Here is a 17,305-nt window from a genome sequence, read left to right as displayed (position 1 = left end):
GGACCGTTTCCAAGCCCAAAGTCTATCAGTGTCTTCCAAAATGGGCAGTAAAGTTTTTACACCACTAAATTATAGTAAGTTTGTGACAAAACGTTTCATAGCTTATCTAATCCAACTTTATTTTACTGCTGGTGAAAGGATGAAAGAAGTATAAAGAGAAGCATATGACTATTGTCATGTAACTAACTTAAGACCAAGTAGAAGGCACTAGACTTCAACTAGGTGAGAGGAACACAAAGCGAAAAACGAAAGAACCGTGTCAAGTTCAGGTCTGAGATGCACTCACTAAACTTATTACAAAAAAGTAACAAGGTACTGGATTTACTGAACCAATTCATCACTGATATTAAAGTATCTTGATTATATGCCCTATGGAAGAAAAAAGAATATCCCATGGAAATGGAATTTTTGCAAAGATAAGAAGGTGAGTGTTTCACAAATGTACACTCATACTGTATGAAGAAGAGGAAATGAAAATACCCTCAGGAATTCAAATACAGCCTGAAGCCACTGGGACTCTCAAATACTGCAATGGGGTGGGATATCAGCAAAATCACTTTGGAAAACTCTTTAGCAATATGTAGGAAAACGGATCATATGTAATATATAAGCTGTGTTGTGCTGTGCTCAGTCACTCAGTCATGTCTGACTCTTTGAGGAGCCTGCCAGGCTCCTCTGTCCATGGGGTTCTCCAGGCAAGAACACTGGAGTGGGTTGCCATGCCCTCCTCCAGGGGATCTTCCCAATCCAGGGATCGAACTCAGGTCTCCTGCATTGCAGGTGGAATCTTTACCATCTGAGCCACCAGGGAAACTCAACATATAAGCTACTTCTAGGTATATATCTAAAAGACTTGAGTATTGACCTCTACCAAAAGATAACCAAGAAGGGTTATAGGAGCTTTATTTATAGTGAGCTCAAATTGGAAATAATCCAAATTACCATCCAAAGTAGACTGAATAAATAAAACATTCAAACAAAATTATACAACAATGAAAACAGAGCTGCCAACTGCATGCCATGATACGAACATCATGAATAAAATGTTGAGTGAAAGAAGCCAGAAACAAAAGGTGATTCCACTTCTATAAAGTACAAAAACAAGTAGCACCGATTGGTGCTGTTAGAAAACAATAATGACTACCCTTGGGATGAAAGTGGGGCAAAGTGACTTGAAGAGCGTGTAAGAAGAGCTTCTGAAGTCCTGGTACAGTTCTGTTGCTTAACCTGGATACTGCTCAGATGGATGTGTTCAGTTTATAAAATTCATCAAATTGACACTTAGGCTATGTCTAATTTCCTACATTTATATTTGTGGCAAAAAGGAAACATGGCTCCAACCCTTACTCTTCCCTGTACTCAGACCTCCCCGGGGTAATATTTTTGTGCTCTCCCACTCTGACTCTGGGCTTGGCCATGTGGCTCGCTTTGGACGATGAGATCTCAGCAAACATGACTGGAGCACTGGTTTGAAAAATGCTACACATTTCCCTCTCTGCTTGCTGCTATGCAATTTCCATTCAAAGGTATCCATACTAGTGGTGCTAGAGGAGAGCACATCGAAGTTGCCCCAGCTGTCAGAGCCAAGGCCATTCTCGATGAGTCAGTAAATGACCAGCTTACTCTCAGATATGTGCAGAAGGGACATCCGGAAGGGACCAGAAGAATAATCCCATCAAAACCAGACCAAATCACCAACTTTGCATACGTTGTTAAGTGGCATCACTATGGTAATAGACAATTGATACCATTGTATACTTCAATTTAAAGTGTACACATAATTTTAAAAATTGAGAGAAGGGGACTAACATATCTATTTTTGAGCATGGCCCACACCCTGTAGGAAAGAGAAACTGCCTGAGATCCTACAAGACCAGGGTCCCCAAAGCATAAATGACAGCCAAGTAAAATATAGGCCTTAACCAACCAAACATAACTGGGAAACCAACTTGCAGAAGTTCTCTAAGGTGTCTGAAAATTTTCTTGTTTGTTTCCCAGAAGATACAGAAGCAAATGGTTGCTTCTTCCACCTCCCATTTTATTTTCTTTTTATTCCACCCAACTCCATGTAAGAAACACTTCAATACTATTCAGCATGTTACAGAGTATATTTGTTTCAATTTCTGCTATGTCCCTGTTTCACCATAGAGAAAGAAAGGAAGGAGGGACCTTTGGACCCCTCAGCAGTGCTTTTCCCAAAATGAACACTGAAGGGCTTGAGTGTTCAGCTGGTCTCCAGCATGTGGCTGAGCAATGGCAGTGTTACCTGGGTTAACCTGAGCTTTTGCAGAACTCAAGATAGGCAGCAGCAGGAGCAGCACCAAGGGCATTCTGGGAATCAGGTTCATCTCAGAAGATGGTGTTGGAACTGGAGCCTTCAGCCCACCAACAATGCAAGACAAGAAGAAAGAGGAGAGGGAATGAGTGAAGCAGAAACCATCAACACGATGAACACAGTTTACATAATTATCTTTGTGTTTTTATAGTATTTATTTCTATACTTAGAATTTTAAATCATGAACTTTGATAGTTGAATGGGACACTGAATTGTCACAAAATATAAAAACTTTCAAACTCTGGGACATTCAATAGTTAGGTAATATAAGAACTTTCAAACTCTATTAGATTATATTCTCATGGAATTAAAATTAGCCAAACTATAGGTGGGTAACAAAGTTTCAATAAGATAAACACCCAAATTGTGAACAGTGATAAAATGTAAAACTGACTTTTACAATATTTTCATATTTTAATATTTATTCCACTATTAAACCAAGAAAAACATTCAATGATGTTAACATGTTTACCTTTCAAAAGACATAAGGTCAATATTTATTCTGATTTATTAGCTCTGGAATTGTACCTGAAGCTCAAATTCCCCTAGAATAATCCATGTGGTTATGGATTAGAGTTGAAACATCAGTATGAACTCATATTTAGCTTAATAGAGATATAAATGGTTACATATGGAAATATTTATAGATGTGTACACACAGGTTAGTACATACCCATATATCTATCTTCTTGTTATGAGAGTGCCTAGAAGCAATGACACCCAATAGCAAGGAGCAAACCTGATACCCAGATCTTGACTTCTTATACCATTCTCCAATAAAAGGAACCAGGGTTCCTTGGAGAGACTGCTACTTTCAGGGCTGAGGCAGGAAATACAATTATCTTGGAGAATGTTTCAGTGCCCCAAGTTGAGTGTATATACACACACAAGAAGGATGGGGATATGGCAAGAGAACACAGCCAATGAAAGGGTCCCCATGGCCAAAGCTGGAGCAATTTACGCAACAAAACGGATAAAGTGGTATTGCATTAGAACTCTAGACATAAAATAAATATTTACAAGCCTGTAAATAAGTGATTGAATAAACAAATGGGGGAGAATAAACAAATTTTCTCGTGCAAAAGAATTCTAAATAATTTATGTAGATACTCTCTGGTCTGTTGTCTTTCTCCCAAGAACCCATCTCTCCAGCCTCATCATGAGAAACACATCAGACAAAGAACATTCTACAAAATTCCTGCTATATAATCCTCAAAACTTTCATGGTCACCCAAGACTAGAAAGTCTGAGAAACTGACACAGCTAATGTCAAACGTAACGCGTGACATCCTCGATGGGATCTTGGAACAGAAAAAGGACATTTGGGGAAAACTGAGGAAATCTGAATGAAGTGCAGACTTTAGTTAATAATAATGTGTCAATATTGGTTCATTCACTATGACATGTTTACTATACTAATATAAGATGTTAATAATAGGGGAAACTGGGTAATGGGTAAATAGAAAATCTATGTACTCTTTGCAGTGATCCCATAAATATAAAACTGTTCAAGAATAAAAACTTTCTTTTAAAATAGAAAGTTTCTTCCAGGTAACACTATTAGTCAACAAACACTGGGTCCACTACTAGAAAACTGTATAATGTGAAATTATATAGGGAGACACGATCTCTTTAAGCTGGAGTGATCAGAGGAGGTTTCATGGGGAAATAAGCATCTGATCAGATTCTTAGAGGATGAATATGATTTTAATGGACAATAATGGGAATACAGTAAATAATAGAATGGCATAGCTAAGAGGAAACAGAAGCTTTTTTTTTTTTTTTTTTGAGGAAACAGAAGCTTTCTATGATGTTTTCTAGGCAACAGAACTCTGACCAACCCCAGGTGGTTAGATAGACAGACAGACAGATAGATATAGTGGCTCAGATGGTAAAGTGTCTGCCTGCAATGCAGTAGACCTGAGTTCGATCCCTGTGTAGGGAAGATCCCCTGGAGAAGGAAACGGCAACCCACCCCAGTACTCTTGCCTGGACAATCCCATGGACAGAGGAGCCTGGTAAGCTACAGTCCAGGAGGTCGCAAAGAGTCAGACTCAAGTGAACGACTTCACTTGACACACACATACATGCATACAGATAGTTCTGACTGAAGAGGATAGAGCCAAAACTAGTGAAACACAAAAAAACTAAAGTGGCCTCATGGTATGGGGCAGGGGAAAGTGGTCCATAGATGTGCTGACCATGGTTTTATGGCATAGATTTGGATGAGAGCAAATATGTCTCAGTGCCTACTCACTGCCAGCAGCAGGAACACTGTTTCCACGAATGAGTCCACAAATAAACATGCCCAGAAAAGAGACACACGGGCAGACCTTGGAGACATTGGTCTCGGCCGTAAACTGGAACTAGTCCATGACCATGATTCAGGATGTCCTTCTACAAATAGCTTAGCTGCTTGGGAGCACTGCCTTAGGCAGCTACCCTCTCTTTTGAAGAACAGTTCTCCAGTTCTCTTTCATGACACCTTCCTTGTGGATTACTGGCTATCACTTTCTCCCCTCCATAACCTTCCCCAGGATTCCTTCTTCAAGGATTGTCTCCCACACCTCATTCCCCTTACATGTTGAATTTGTTTCTATTAGATCCTCCATAACATTGCTATAAAATTACCCATTTAATCATTAGCTGCAAATGGTTTGTTCTTGTATCCTCAAAAGAAAACATTATATCTTGTACAAAGTAGAGGCTCAAAAATGGTTTTTAACTGAACTAAGCAGAACTTCAGTTCAGTTCAGTCACTCAGTCATGTCTGACTCTTTGCGACCCCATGGATCTCAGCACGCCAGGCCTCCCTGTCCATCACCAACTCCCGGAGTTTACTCAAACTCATCTCCATTGAGTCGGTGATGCCATCCAACCATCTCATCCTCTGTCGGCCCCTTCTCCTCCTGCCTTCAATCCCTCCCAGCATCAGGGTCTTTTCCAATGAGTCAGCTCTTCGCACCAGGTGACCAAAGTATTGGAATTTCAGCTTCAACATCAGTCCTTCCAATGAACACTCAGGACTGATCTCCTCTAGGCTGGAATGGTTGGATCTCCCTGCAGTCCAAGGGACTCTCAAGAGTCTTCTCCAACACCACAATTCAAAAGCATCAATTCTTCGGCACTCAGCTTGCTTTATGGTCCAACTCTCACATCCATACATGACCACTGGGAAAACCATAGCCTTGACAAGATGGACATTTGTTGGCAAAGTAATATCTCTGCTTTTTAATATGCTGTCTAGGTTGGTCATAACGTTCCTTCCAAGGATAAGCGTTTTTTAATTTCATGGCTGCAGTTACCATCTGCAGTGATTTTGGAACCCCCAAAAATAAAGTCAGCCACTGTTTCCACTGTTTCTCCATTTATTTGCCATGAAGTGGTGGGACCAGATGCCATGATCTTCATTTTCTGAATGCTGAGTTTTAAGCCAACTTTTTTATTTTCCTCTTTCACTTTCATCAAGAGGCTCTTTAGTTCTTCTTCACTTTCTGCCATAAGGGTAGTGTCATCTGCATGTCTGAGGTTATTGATATTTCTCCCGGCAATCTTGATTCCAGCTTTGCTTCATCCAGCCCAGCATTTCTCATGAGGTACTCTGCACATAAGTTGTTCAAAAAGTATTGACTGAACTTTCATTTGGAAAGTTTTACTTGGTTCAGGTCATGAATCCCCAATACCAGTGATTATTTCTGCTTTGTTTACTTCAATTAGGGTTCCCAGCAGGTAACAAACACAAAAGAACCATTAAACTGAGAAGTACTATACCATGGATACCTAACATGTGCCAAGGACTATCTCATGTAATATTTACAGTCACTCTACCAGGTTTGTTTTCATCAATAAAGTAACTGAGCAGAAAGAAGTTAAAACTGATCTGGTTACACAATTAATAGGCATCAAAGCTCATGCACGAAGCCAGGGTTTGCATTACTCCAAAATCTACTAAGGTTGCTTTGTTGCTATTTGTTTTTTTTTTTGTCTTTGTTTGTCATCATGATACACTCTCCTTTGATCTGATCTCTGCTACTTCACCAGAGCTACACTCCTGCTCAACCTTTCTACTCAGTTACATTCAGACGTCTTTCTTTTTTTCACCTTGCCTCCTTAGGACCTCTATTGAAAAGTTTCAGTCCTCTCTTTGATTCAAATCACCACCAAATGGTTATTTCTTCATTGAAATATTCTCTTACCCCCTTGATTGCACATGCACTGAAAGCATCATATAATTTTTCTACATAGAAAGGATCATAGTTTATAATCATATATCCATTGCTATGGTGGTCTAATTAGTGCCTGCACCCCTATAAGCTCCTTGTTTATTTTACTCACCATCGCATCCCCAGCACTTATCAGAGTGCTGGATAAATAGTTGCAGAATGAATTAATGATTGTCTTAAGCCACATATTCAGTTGTTATATCTGGCTAGTCTAAATTCCATACCTTAAAAGGAAGTACAAAACTTACTATAAACAGACATCACTCTTTTCTGCCTCTTTGAATGAATCTTTCTAAAGGTTCAAAATTTAAGCGATGTGACATGTGAATAAAACCCATAAACATACATGAAAGAATTTCAAGAAGATGGAAGGTCCTTCTCTACCCACTTCTTTGGTTAACAGTGCAAATTCCTTTGACAAGAAATTTATTCAAACCTTAAAAATAAAAATTTATTGGCCTTCATTCATTCAGCAACTATTTTCTGAAAGGTGCTATTCTGGGTGCTAAAAAAGGCAGAGAAGACTCCTGCCACCATGGTGCTTATAATATCCAAACTAGCAAATTAATAAGTAAGAGACCTAAAGAGATATTCATGCCTTGAAGACAAATAGAATCCAGTAATGTGATGGAGAATGAATGAGGGTCATTTCAGGTAAGATGATCAGGAAAGGCCTCCCTAAATATGAGATTGACAAAGAAATAGATAAACAGGACAATGAAAAGAATAGGCAATACTCATATACACAAGAAAAATATATATATAAGTGGGAACTTTCCATATAAGAAAAAGGGCATTTAGAATCAGTGAAAAGTTTCAGATGAATCAGTAGCTTTTTCAAAAACAAATAAAGGTATATTCATATCTCACACAAAAATAAAGAGTCCAAAATGTAAAAACAGAACAATCAAAGTATTTCTAGAAAACATTGAGAATCTGCTGTGAGCAAGAAGAAGACCTACATAAATAAGACATAGAAAGCAAGATATACAAATAAAAAGAATGATAATGGTTTCATCAAAGTTCAAAACATCTTTGAGATAAAAGGCATCATGAACTTAAGAGACAAGCAACAGGCCAAGAGAAACATTTGAAATTTTAGAACAAAATAATGTGTATGTATTTTTCTGGTATAAAGAGTCTCTATAAATCATTTTTTAAAGCGACTAGAAAAAATGGGCCAAGTAAATAAAAATCATTTAAAAGAGGAAACAATATAATACCAGTAAACATCTAAAAGCACTCAATCTCACTAGAATCAGAAAGACAAACAGCAGCAGCTGAATACCAATTTTATCGGTCAGACTGGCAAAAATTTAAAGTGTGAAACTATGGAATTTGGCAATAGTGTGGAGAAATAGAGACTCCTACTCTGCCACTGGTTTTATAAATCGGAAGATGATTTAAATCAAAACATGCAAATAGACTCTGATCTATACATTCCATTTATTATTTATCCTAGAGAAGATTTATATAGGTATATAATGATGTAGCCACAAAGAAGTGCTTTGCTCTTTTTTTAATTTTTATTTTTCATTGAAGGATAATTACTTTACAATGTTGTGCTGGTTTCTGCCGTACAACAGTGTGAATCAGCTATAAGTATACATATATCCTCCCCTGTGAGCCTCCCTCCCAATCCCCCACCTCATCCTTCTTTTTATTTTATCATGGTAAGAACAATTAATATAAGACCTACCCTTAACAAATTTTTAAGTGTATAACATATTATTATTGACTACATATTATTGTTGACTACATGTGTAATATTGTATCAGATCTCCAGAACTTATCTCACCTTGCTTAATTGAAACTGTATGCCTATTGATTAATAACTCTCCATTTACCCCTCCCCTTGAAAGTGAAAGTCTTACTCACTCAGTCATGTTCAACTCTGCGACCCCATGGACTGTTGCCTGCCAGGCTCCTCTGTCCATGGAGTTCTCCAGGCAAGAATACTGGAGTGGGCAGCCATTCCCTTCTCCAGGGAATCGTCCCAACCCAGGGATCGAACCCAGCTACATTGCAGGCAGATTCTTTACCATCCGAGCCATCAGAGAAGCCCACCCCTCCCCTTAGTCTCTGGCAACCACCATCCCACTCTTTCATTCTATGAATTTCACTATTTGGGATACCTAATTTAAGTGGAATCGTGCACTACTTTTTCCGTGACTGATTTTTTTCCCTTAACAAAAAGTCCTCAAATCTCATTCATGCTGTTGCATATTGCAGAATGTGCTTCTTTTTTTTAAAGCTAAATATATTTCATTGCATGTATAAGCCACAATTTCTTTATCCATTTATTTGTCAGTGGACATTTAGGGTGTTTCCACATCTAGGCTATTGTGAATACAATGAACATGGGCAATGCTAGTGTCTTCAAGATCTTGATTTTAATTATTTTGGATAAATACCCAGAAGTGGGATTACTGGGTCATGTGGCAGTTCTATATTTAATTTTGAGGAATCTTCATACAGTTTTCCATAAATGCTGTGGCCAACTGATCTTCAAGAAGGAAGCAAAGAATATATAATGCGGAAAATGAGTCTCATAAACAAATACTGTTAAGAAAACTAGGTACTCACAAACAAAAGAATGAAATTGGACCCTTATCTTACACCATTGACAAAAATCAACCCAAAGTAGTTAAAGACTTAAATGTAAGATCTGAAACTTTAAAACTTCTAGAAGAAAACATAGAGGAAAAGCTTCATGGTAGTGGTCTTGGCAATGACCACATAGATATGATACCAAAAGCACAAGCAGAAAAAAGCAAACATAAAGAAGTGAAACTACATTAAGCCAAAAAGCACAGCAAAGGAAATGATCAACAGGATGAAAAGGCAACCTACAGAACAGGAGAAACTGTTTGTAAACCATATATCCAATGAGCAACTAATACACAAAATGCCTAAGTAACTCACACAACTTAATGGCAAAAAAATAAAATAAAATTCCACTAATAAAATCCCTGAAAATGGGCTAAGGAATTGAATGTACATGTCTCCAATGAAGACATACAAATGGTCAAGAGATATATGAAAATGCTCAACCTTGCTAGCCATCAAGAAATACAAATCAAAACCACAGTAAGAAACCAACCCCATATCTGTCAGGATGGCTATTATCAAAAATGAATAAGTGAAAGACAACTGTAGACAAGAGTGTGGAGAAACTGAAATTCTTGAACATGTGGGTACAATATTTTTCTAAGTAACAAAACTTGGAAATTTTCTACCAATAAGGGAGTGCTAGAAACTATGGCATATTCCTGCTACAAAATCCTAATCAATAGTTTAAAAGTACGAGTTAGAACTATATGTAGTACATGGTCAGATGCCCATGACATGGTTTTAGGTGAATAAACAGGATTGAAGACATATATAAAGCACACTATATATTTCTATGGATATAAAAACATACTTACATACATACATACACATATATACATAAAAGATCTAGAAAGTTAAACACCATCAATCTAGGATTCACTGTAGTGCTAAAATAGGCTAGTACATGAGTACAGAGCAAAGAATCTTGGAAGGCAAGTGCTGATAATAGTAATTCCTTCAGAGATCATAGTGTCTGGCATTAGAGATTGGAAATGAAGATCAAAAGGAAACTTTAGTCTTATTTGTGATGTTTTGATTTTAACAAAATATGTCCCCTGTTAATGTCATTCACGTTTGTTTCTCTGACAAAAGAAAAATATTCCTTGGGGCAGTCTATCAGAACCTTGGGGGTGCTAACCAACCAACCATGCATATCCAACAAGGCATGGGGCGACCTATCTTATGTTCTGAGAATCACTTGAGATACTGAGAGATATTATTGAATAGTATTATATCTTGCAGATAGAGTAGAAGAAAGAACAGTTCAGAATTGCTACTTAAACCTTTCTCTCTCTCTCTTTTTAGAACCTACAAATGAATAATCATCAAGCCTTACAACAAACCTGAAAGGAAAGATTATCATCCCCCCTTTACAAAGTGGGAAAGTAAAACCCTAAGTCACTTCACTCACAACCTAGGTAGACTTACCTGACCTGGCTGCTGGACCCCATTCATCATACTGAATTTTTATGTCTGTCTCTCAAGCCAAATCATGAGTCATTTAAAGTTAGGGATCTTGCTTCCCTATATATCAAAATCAGAGTAACTCTAACTTGCCTGGGTCACAAAACTAGAAAGAGACAGAATTAAGACTCTTCCAGTTCCTCTGACTGCTTGGCCAAGGCTACTTCACCCATAGCCCAGTAGTTTCCAAGGAATATCAATGACTATATAGTTCAGACAGCATATGTTTGTGTAATGAAAAACCCACTTCCCTCTTGACAGTCAAAATTCCCAACCCTAGCCAAGCTGGATACTTGGCTGGAACACTCCAAACTGACTCCAAAGGAGCCATGATTCTGGACCTCCCAGATCCAATGGTAGACGGTTGACTCTGCATTGCAGGACTGACCACACCAAGATTGAGACAGGCTGTGGGTCAAAGCCATCAGGAAAACTGGGAAGTAAATGGAAGGCTAGGCAGATGTGAGTGTGACAATCATAGCCAGAAATTATCAGGAATTTTTTTAAAAGAACCTAGAATCAAACTTTTTACAAGTCATTTCTATACTTGGATGAGTTTCCAAAGGCCTCTTTCTGAAACAGAGCCAGGGCCACATCACGGTTTAGAGCAAGTCACCAGCACATCCTGCCTGATACCGTCTTGTTCTGTGGAGATTTTATGCAGGGAGGGCTCCCTCCTGGTCAGTCCTGTGTCTCCTGCAGCTTCAGGTTATACACAACTGAGAAAGTATAACACCCTTCTTTTACGACTGCCATAGACAGTTAGACCAGGGGCTTTCTGCGTGGTCCAGGGGCTAAGACTCTGCCTTCCAATGGAGGGCCTGTGGGTTTGAGCCTTTTTGGGGAACTAAGGTCTCAGATGCCACAGGGTGCAGCGAAAATTTTTTTTAACGTTGGACCATTTCCTACTTTATGCTATCACTTATACGTGGAATCTAAAAAAAGCCAAACTCAGAGAAACAAAGTGGTAGTTATCACGGGAAGGGGGTGGGTTGGAATGGAGAAGTATTAATCAAAAGGTACAGACTGACAGTTGTAAGATGAATAAGTTCTGGGGATCTAATGTACAGCATGGTTGTTATAGCTAATAATACTATATTTTATACCAAAGTATAGATATCAAATATTCTTACCACAACAATGAAATTATATGCCAGGATGAAGATGCTAGTTAATGCTATGATGATGATCATTTTGCAGCATATAAATGTATCAGATCAGCAGGCTGTACACCTTAAATTTACACAATGTTGTATGTTATTTAGAGCTCAGTAAAGCTGAGCCGGGAGTCATACCACATCCCCAGGCACAAGCTCTACTCTGGGGCTCAAACAGGAGCGTGAGTGAAGATCGAGCCCTGGAGATGAGTGCTGAAACGACCTCTGACCTGCTGAGTGAGAAAGGGTGTACAAGAAGCTACGGCCTGTCACATAGTTCACACTCCTGGGGTCTCAGGGTGTGAGGCTCCCTGCACTGGTGAAGCAACAGATTCCAGGGCTCCAAAACCCGAGCCCTACTGCAGAGCCTGCTTTCTACGACAGGACTAATAGATGGTAGGCAGATAGACAGACACACAGACAAGAGATAAACACATGATGAAGAGGGAGATAGACGATATTTATTTAGATGATACAGATTTAATATAAAAAGAAACAGTTTCATAAGTGTTGCTATAACAGTTAACTGCATTTATTTGGAAAAAATAGCACCATAATTTCCCCTTGGTGATAACATGGAAAGTAGGAAAAAAGGCCACCCTTAGGATTTCCTGCCCTAAAAAATAATGGAAAATTTGAGTACCTCTATTTCTCCCAAGTCCCTCTGAAGTGACTATAACTAACAGATAGTAGAGTTCTCATTTTCCCCCCAAATCTGATTATTAGCAAAATCACCTTTTTCTCTGAAGCAGAGCTAGAGGTATATCCCACTTTAAAAAATGTCTGAACTTGCCAAGCTCATAAATCATGAAAAGTTTATCCACATTTCACAATAATTCTTTGAACAAGCCTTCAGTGCTGAGTACCTTTGAATAACAAGTTTCCACACAGTACATTTAAAATAACATTCAGTATACAAAAATGTTCCATCTACTTACCAAACTCATAAATCATGGAGAGAGTCTCCACATTACAAAATAATTCTTCACTTTACAAAAGGATCTACTGCTAAGTTCCTTTGATAGAAAATTCTTCCAGTAATTCAGAATATGATTCCGTATACCTAAATCCAGTTTATGCTCAACTTTCCAGGAATACAGCTTGTGTACCAAGCAGACAACATCTGGTTTGGCAGATGGTCATTCTTCCCAGATAATCCATCCTTCCAGGTCCAAAAGCTAGAGATAATCTAAGGTGACTACCAGTTTATGGAAAAACAAAAAGTCTCAGATTTCCCTGAGGGATCTTTACACTGAGCCTGTGAAAGGAGCCAAATAGGAAGTGCCTGCCCTCCTAGAAAATCAGCTATGGCCTGCAGCCACGGCCCCTCCACCTAAACTCGGGTAGACCATCCTACAGGAAGGGGTGGGGGCCCTGGAAAGGCTGGAGTGGGAGGGGAAATGAGATAAAGGGACTTGGGTCAAACAGGAGCCAATCTGAGGTGCAGCGTGTGCACAGCTGGGCATGGTATACTTGTCCTCGTGTGTGTGTTGAAGAGCCTGGTGGGGAGAAGAGAAGCCACATGCTTTACGACCATAGATTTTCATTCAGGGGCCATTCAGGGCATTCAAAGCTTGTTTTCTTCTCTGCTGAGTCATTTTTCATTTCAGATTCAACAAATAAAAAGCGCAATCTTTGGAGTATTTAATACTCAGCAAACAAATATGCAGAAATGAGCTTAGTTTTGGCAGAAGAAGAGCCACACACACACACACACATACACCCCCTCACTGTACCAAACATCCTCCTGTTTTATATTGATTCCCAAAGATTTGTTGATGTCTTCCTCATTCCCAACTTTCCTCTGGGAATCCCAGTCTCTTGCTTCTCAAAATGTAGCTGCTCAGAGCTGAGCCAAAGACCTGGGTTGGCCCAGTCTGTAAGTGTTTAAGCACACAGGATGTTCCCCAGATGACCCGAGCTGACCCTCGCTGCTCAGAGGAGGATGACACAGCCGGCTGTGCTCCTGCCTTCGTTAGAAGAGTACTTTGCTTTCCCCACCCTTGTCACCTGTAAAATGGAGACAACTAGAGGTCGCTGAGTGAGATCCCTGTGGGGAAGACATCCCCCTGCCAGGGCAGAGGGAACCACAGAACATCCATGGTGTGACATCATTTGTCTGCCATCCTTTCTAAGAGTATAATCACTGTAATGCCTTCATGAGATTAGGAAGAGGGAGGGAAAATATTGACACAAAGTGAAGGTGGGGTGTTTTCTAAACCCAAAGGGCTCTGTTAGAAGCTCAGCATCCCTTGGCCTGCTGAGCCCTCCGGCAGAGCCTTCGGCCTCACTGAGTTCTAGCAGCCTCGGCTCTCCACCAGGCTGTCTCACGCCCACCCTGACTTCCGGGCTCCCATACTTGAGCACCTCCCCCACCCTGCCTCTCTCACTCTCTCGCCCCATCCCACCCTCTACCCAGGCTCCTCAAGCCCCTGAGCCATGTCCTGGGGAGCAGAGGGCTGCCTGGAGGCATAGGAAGGTTAACAGGAGGGCTGACTGACAGTCTTTCAGAAGGTTTTGGAGGTTATGAAATAAAGACATTGGTCCTCAAAATTATGGACTCACAGCCACAAGAGCTTGAAGGTACCTGAAAACTCAACTGTATCGATCCTCTGTGGTTAAAGGTAAGGAAGGTCGGTCAGCCCCCAAAGCAGAGAGGCCTCGGTGGGGGCAACAGCTGGTCAGAGGCAAGGCAGGCCTCTAGTCACCAGGCGAGCATGGGTTCTCTGATGACACTGCCTCCCGTGGCCCAGCCTCCTGTTTTCTTTCCTCAAACTCAGCACACGCACCTGCTTTACCCCGTTTGTCTCGCTAACTGATCTCTTTAAACCAGAGTGAAGTTATTCGGAAAATCTCTGTGATGGTTTTCAAATGTGTCCACAAATCCATGACCTGGAGCCATGTGTTCATGGAAAGCTGGCATCTCACTTCCCTCCTCCTGAATACAAGCTCAACAGGGTGCATCACTTCTAACAAAATTAAAACAGGAGGAGAGATGGCTGTGAACCTCCAGAGCTGGGTCCCAGAAGGTAACCCACATCCACTGGGCTCCCACAGACTTGCCCTGCGAACGCACTGCCAGGCAATAAGCAAGCCCAGGCCACGTGGAGAAGCCAGGCACAGGTCTTTTGGTGGATGCCATTGCCAAGGTCCCTGCAGTTAGCAGCAGAATCTCACACACTTGTGAGTGAGGAAGGCACCCAGGTGACTCCAGCCTCAGCCATCAACTGTTACAATCCCAGGAGAGACCGTGGGCAAGACAGCTGAGCTGAGCCCAGTCCCCAGAAACAGAAGCGGTAACAACAATGACATGATCACTGTCTGTTAAGTCACTAAGTTGTGAGGTGATTCATCACATGGCAAAAATAACTGGAACAACCTCCTTGGGTAAGGAAGGCACAGCTTCCTGCAGACCCAAGGATTGGGTTTTGAGTGCCCCATGGTTGTTATTCATCAGCAATCTGTCCATTGCCTCAAAATCTAGGGGTAAGATGGAAACAATGGTGAGCAAGAAACAGCTCTCTCATCAAACCCAGAGGTGGGCTAAAAGACTAACCATCCACATATGAAGTGCCTTTCCCTTGAGGGCTTGGTAGTGAATCTGGAAGCAGCACCTTACTCACTATATCACCCCTTCCTATTGCCCCTGGGTCCCTGCACCCCATGCTTGACCCCCGCCTCTCTCCAACAACTCCTTCCCAGCCCCCAGGTCCAAAGCCAGACTTTCCAGGTTTGACTCCTGCAGCAGTTATGTGGACCTGACCACACACCTGAACCTGGACTCTGTAGGAGTGTCATGAGGATCGAATGAGTTATTACATAGAAAGGACTTAGAACAATGACCAGTTCATAAATTTTCACAGATATTTAAATTTCTACTTTATTTTTACTATGTACATCTCCTTGTCTCAATAAATTTGCAAGTTACAGGCAAAAACATGCCTCCCCATTCATCACCCTCTATGCGCATCAGTTCACACCTTCACAGTGGGTGCTCAAGAACGCTTGCAGGTGTGCAGGTCATTTCAATGGTAATAAAACAGGCAATGCCACCAATACAAGCTCCTTGCCTTTGACAAGCACACTAAACCTATGAACATCCGATGAGTGATGCTGTCTCTGGAGAAAGTGACTTGACCCTTTGCGTACAGTCGTTCACAAGTCATGAGAGACTCGGGCACTTCACTATGAACCAGCACAGCGCAAACCAGCCTGGGGCTGAGGAGCGCAGGGCTAGGCCATGTCTGGCGGGACAGTGATGTGATCACACTGCTAGATCAAGCGCTGTTCTGTTCCCATGTGAGCGTGCACACGTCCCAGCGACCTTTCAATCCAGCCACCCAAAGCCACGAGGTTCCAGATATGCCATTTCCACGAGGGCTGCCTTATTCTTGTGGTCCATGGTAGTGCTGGCCTCTTAAGAACACATGTTTCTATCAGGCTGCTTATTAATTTGCATAGGCCCAATCAATGTGAAGTAAATTTGATTTCATCCACCCATAAGAAACCCTCCTGAGCCTCAGAAAAGATTTGGTGTGATCCCAATGAACCCTGCTTCAGGTCCCTGCAGGAGGCCCGCCAGCCTGCATCTCCCCATTCAGCAAAGGGACCTAGGCGTCTTTCCCTTAACATATTCAGGAATTCCCGAATACAAGGGTTAACACCAGTGCTTTTGCCACAAAAAGAATGGAGATCCCTCGCCTTCTCTGAGACCATCAGCTGAACGAGGAAGCAAGGATTTCACCTCTTAGGCCTTTGCAACCATATTCTGTAGTGAAAACTTCAGCCATTATACAGGTCAGGCACTTCAGCCAGATACTAATTGATCTCTGGGTTGAAGGACACTTTTCTATAGATCTGGAAAGTATGAAATATGGATAAAAGTAGAAAATGGTGTCACAATTAAAGTTAACTGAGATGATGCATGTAAAGGACTTATAGCACCAGTGCCTGGGAGATAGTAAGTACCTGTTAGCGTTTAGTTGTTATTATGAAGCTCCAATACTTTGACTACCTGATGCAAACGGCTGACTCATCGGAAAAGACCCCGATGCTGGGAAAGATTGATGGCCAAAGGAGAAGGGCGCAGCAGTGGATGAGATGGTTAGAAAGCGTCACCAATTCAATGGACATGAAACTGGGCGAACTCCGGGAGATGGCAAAGGACAGGGAGGCCTGGTGTGCTACAGTCCATGGGGTCAGAGAGTCACACACGACTTAGCAACTGAATAACAATGACAAGTGTTACTGTGAATAGAATGGTGCCCAGGAACAAAAAATGCTCAGCGGTTGAGGTGACACGTATATACTGAAAATCTGTTGTTAGCCCCATACAGGTTGAGTCACCTGGAGGCAATACAGCAAGAAAGCATCGGAAGAGTTACACGGCCGGCACATGCAAACATTTGGAAAACAAAGCTAGCAGGCCAGCAAGTTCACAGCAGGTCATAGCTACAGGGATGGGGTGACAGAGCAGGAGACACACAAGTGGGCCTGGATGAATAACGGCCTTT

The 17,305-nt window shown here is 41.1% G+C and overlaps 1 protein-coding gene across 6 annotated transcripts in view; it reads right to left on the bottom strand.

The window, feature by feature from the left end:
* The window catches only part of DDR2 (discoidin domain receptor tyrosine kinase 2), a 169,499-nt gene that overhangs the window by 65,888 nt on the left and 86,306 nt on the right, over nt 1-17,305 (bottom strand). For 4 of the 6 annotated variants that reach the window (XM_005677124.3, XM_005677122.3, XM_013975422.2 and 1 more), the window contains one exon: nt 2,267-2,375. In XM_005677124.3, the coding sequence (XP_005677181.1) occupies nt 2,267-2,348 (82 nt within the window). In that variant the 5' untranslated portion in view covers nt 2,349-2,375. Of the gene's footprint in view, nt 1-2,266; nt 2,376-12,730; nt 12,951-17,305 lie in introns of those variants that run through there. The other 2 variants (XM_005677121.3, XM_013975412.2) reach the window with 2 other exon arrangements.

Source organism: Capra hircus, chromosome 3, assembly GCF_001704415.2.
Source record: "Capra hircus breed San Clemente chromosome 3, ASM170441v1, whole genome shotgun sequence".
Classification (NCBI taxonomy): Eukaryota; Metazoa; Chordata; class Mammalia; order Artiodactyla; family Bovidae; genus Capra; species Capra hircus.
The sequence above is the reverse complement of the archived record's forward strand: the minus strand, read 5'-3'. Positions and strand labels throughout refer to the sequence as shown.